This window comes from Gavialis gangeticus, unplaced genomic scaffold (assembly GCF_001723915.1).
Source record: "Gavialis gangeticus isolate Ggan-Ray unplaced genomic scaffold, GavGan_comp1, whole genome shotgun sequence".
In the NCBI taxonomy this organism is placed as follows: Eukaryota; Metazoa; Chordata; order Crocodylia; family Gavialidae; genus Gavialis; species Gavialis gangeticus.
The window spans coordinates 30306865-30310102 of NW_017729034.1; the positions used below are offsets into that span (position 1 = coordinate 30306865).

At 57.5% G+C, this 3238-nt stretch overlaps 1 protein-coding gene across 7 annotated transcripts in view; it reads right to left on the bottom strand.

The window, feature by feature from the left end:
• LOC109304334 overlaps window positions 1-3238 on the bottom strand; it is a 50188-nt gene that overhangs the window by 40411 nt on the left and 6539 nt on the right. For 5 of the 7 annotated variants that reach the window (XM_019526814.1, XM_019526817.1, XM_019526820.1 and 2 more), the window contains exon 2: window positions 525-683. The exons of the other annotated variants lie outside the window; for them this stretch is intronic. In XM_019526814.1, coding sequence (XP_019382359.1) covers window positions 525-683 — 159 coding nt within the window. The remainder of the gene's footprint in view (window positions 1-524; window positions 684-3238) is intronic. 7 annotated transcript variants of the gene reach the window in all.

A 3238-nucleotide genomic window follows, 5' to 3' on the forward strand; every position in this document is an offset into this window, starting at 1 on the left:
GCCAGGAGTCTCTGCCCTCCATGTGTTGCATTTGTTTTCTTTTCCTTTCCTGGTCCCTGGTGCTCCCCCACCCCCAAATTCTTCTGAAGAGGCAGAGGTGCCCTTCATTTGTGCCCTCCTTTCCCGTGCCACCTCTGCTGCTGCGTGGGGAGAGGAAGCCGGGCCCCTGTGTGGGCTGACCCACTCTCCCTGGGGCTGACAGCTTGGAGAAAGGCAGCCAAATATGATCTCATGCTGCAACAATGGCTTCGCTCTGGGCTGAGAGTTCACCCCCCTCCCACTGCTCACATGAAAGGCTTCTGGCCATAGGCACACCCCCCTTCACTCTTCCACTGGAGCTGGGAGCAGATTGCTCCCTCCTTCCATCACCCTCTTCCCCGCTAACAACATGGCACCCCAAAGGAGAGATGTGTGCCAGATGTCACTGCCTCAGCATCCCAGCTGACTGCCCTGGGGCCCATACACACTTCCTACTCCCAAACCTTCCTCCTGGGCCTCCCCGGGAAGGGTAGCAGGGCCTCTACCTGCATTATCTCCTGGTTGAACTGAGCGAGGAGAGGGCTCAGGTTGGGGTTTGCCTGCCCTGTGCTGTTTCGCAAGCCAGTTTTTAGCCAAGCCATTCCACCTGGCTCCTTGGTCTTGATGCTCTCCTTCCAGGGAGCAGCTGCATGGCTTCCTGAAAGCTAGGGAAGACACAAAGACCAAAGGGTTAGTGTGCCTCCTTATAGGGTCACTTGAATAGCCTCTTGGGAGTGAATTTGTCAAGGGCTTTTCAGAAGCTAAACCTGTTCTGCATCATTGACTCTTACTGCTGGGCTCAGGGTCCTCTCTGAGTAGGTAGATATGATCTCCCCTTGCAGGACCAGTGGTGGTCAGCCTCCCAATCATACACAGGCTTTATAAACCTCTCTTTGAGCGCAGTTTAAGGCAGGGATGTCAAACATGTGGCCTGCTGGCCAGGGCCAGCCTGTGGAGCCCTATAATCCAGCCCCTGATGCTCTCCATTTTGCTATGTCAAACCGGCACAATGTGCAGCGTCTGAACTGTCTGCTGCCTCTGCTGCTTGCTCCAGCTGGTTCCAGGCTGCACCATTCATGCTACTTCCTGCTGGTCCCTGGCTGCAAGGGCATCACAACCTGGCATGTGGCCTCAGTCAGCAGTGCAAGTGGTGCAGCCTGGGATTGGCACTGAGGCAGCTAGCTGGGGCTAGGTTCTGGGCTGTGACACCCGCTGAGGCTGATCCCAGGCTACGTTGCCCATGCTGCTCCCTGGGACTGGGTCCCAACTGTATCACCAACATCTCAGCAGGTAGCATGGGCAGGACAGCCCAGGGCCCGACTCCAGCAAACTGTGCAGGTAGCACAGTCTGGGCCTGGCCTGATTGAGTCCTGGACTGCACCACCCACTGGGGTCAGTGTCCTGGACTGGCAGGGGCAGGTGCTGCCTGTGGTGGATCAGGCATGTGGATGTGGAGGGTTTCCACAGGCCTGATCCAACCCAGGGACTGGCTCTGCACCCCTCATCTGGCCCATGGTAAGCAGATGTATTTGACACACTTGGTTCAAAGTGAGCTGGCCTGTAATTCCCAGGATTGCCCTAGTATTTTTTCAGAGGCAGGCACAGCCCATTGTCTTCCAGGCCTGTGGTCAGGAGCTGGCTGATGGAACTGACTTATTTTAGGAGCTCAGACATTTACAGGCCTCCGCTTCACACCTCTACCCCACAGCTGCCTCACCCTTGGTGATCCTGGGCTCACCCTGTGCCTCACACCTCAGAGCGTTAACTGATCTATGAAGGGTCACTCTGGCACTCCCTCAAAGTACACAGAGCTCATCAGCACTGGGTCAAATGCACCTATGCGGCAAATAGACTGAAGCAGCCAGCCAGCATGGGCAAAGGGAGCTGGCACTCCTGCCACAAAGGAGAATGGTCCACACATTTACTTTCTCTCACAACTCAACAAATAGTGTGCCACAGAAGGGGGGAGGTGCAGGGCAGGAGTGAGGGGCAAGGGCAGGGCTGGGTGTAGGGGAATTCAGGGCTGTGACAGTGGGGCAGGGCTTCAGGGCAGGAGGGTGGGTGCTGACAGAGTTGCTTTGTGCCTCTCTCGGACTATGCCTTGGCTGTCCCGGGCTCAGTGGCCTGCCCCACCATTCAAGCAAGGGAGGTGAGGAAATGCATCATTCCCTGCTTCTGCAGCTCTGCTGTGTCGGGCCCTGCCCCCATCCCAGACTCCAGGGCTCTGGAGACAGTTTTCTCTTGCCTGCCCACCCCATTCCCTCCAGGGATGAACCAAGCTCTGAAGCCAGAGGGCTACTGAAACAAAAGGGCGATTCTCCTGCCCGTCTCCCTCCACTGACCGCACGGCACTCGGGCAGCCTGGGTTCCCAGTGAGCTCAACTCCCAGCTCCTCCACAGGGATCTGGAGCCTCTTATTTTAGGCAACTCGGAGAGGGGGAGAAGTGCTGCGCTTCCTCTGGGGCCCGGTCTGGCGGTCAGCGGTGACGGAATGTGCTGTCCGGGATCCAGCTCCGATGGGGGCGCCGGCGAAGGTCAGCCAGCACAGGAACTGGCCTGCCTCCAAGCTCAACCCGAGGTCCAGCTGCACGAGCCCCTGTGCAGGGCTGAGGCTCTGAGTACCTCGTATCTTGCTGCAGCAAGGATGCCTGTGCCAATCAGTGCTGGGGGACGGAGCTGGCCAAGAAGCCAGGTGGTGCCCCAACTTCAGGCATGCCCTAAACTGCTTCCAGCCCAGGGCAGGATTTGCACAGAAAGCATGGCAGAGTCCACAGAGGGTGATGTGTTGCAGTTTTAGGATTTGAGAGTTGTAGGCACAGCCCGGGTTGGGGGGGTGACTGTGGTCTCAGAGGAGGCTGGTGGATCAGATTGGGAGGGAGAAGATCAACACAAAGGCATCCTGGGCAGAGCCCAGACGACTGTATTTTGCTGAGTGCTGGAGAGCAGAATATGTGGGGGAAGGTGGGGGTGGGCAGAGTCCTATATATCATGGCATGAGCTCCCCACACACCAGCTACAGCTGCCCCTGGGGAGCAGGCACCCCTTTAAATCAGCACCTGGGGATGAAGTCCTACTCATTCACCCCTAGTTACACTACTGGACCAGTGGGAAGAGCAGAGGAAAGGGGCTGGCAAGTTGAGCAGCCTGTCATGAAGGTTGCACTCCTGTAAGGTAAGTCCTCCCAGCTCTCAAGGGGAGTGGTGGTGGTGGGGTGTTGTGG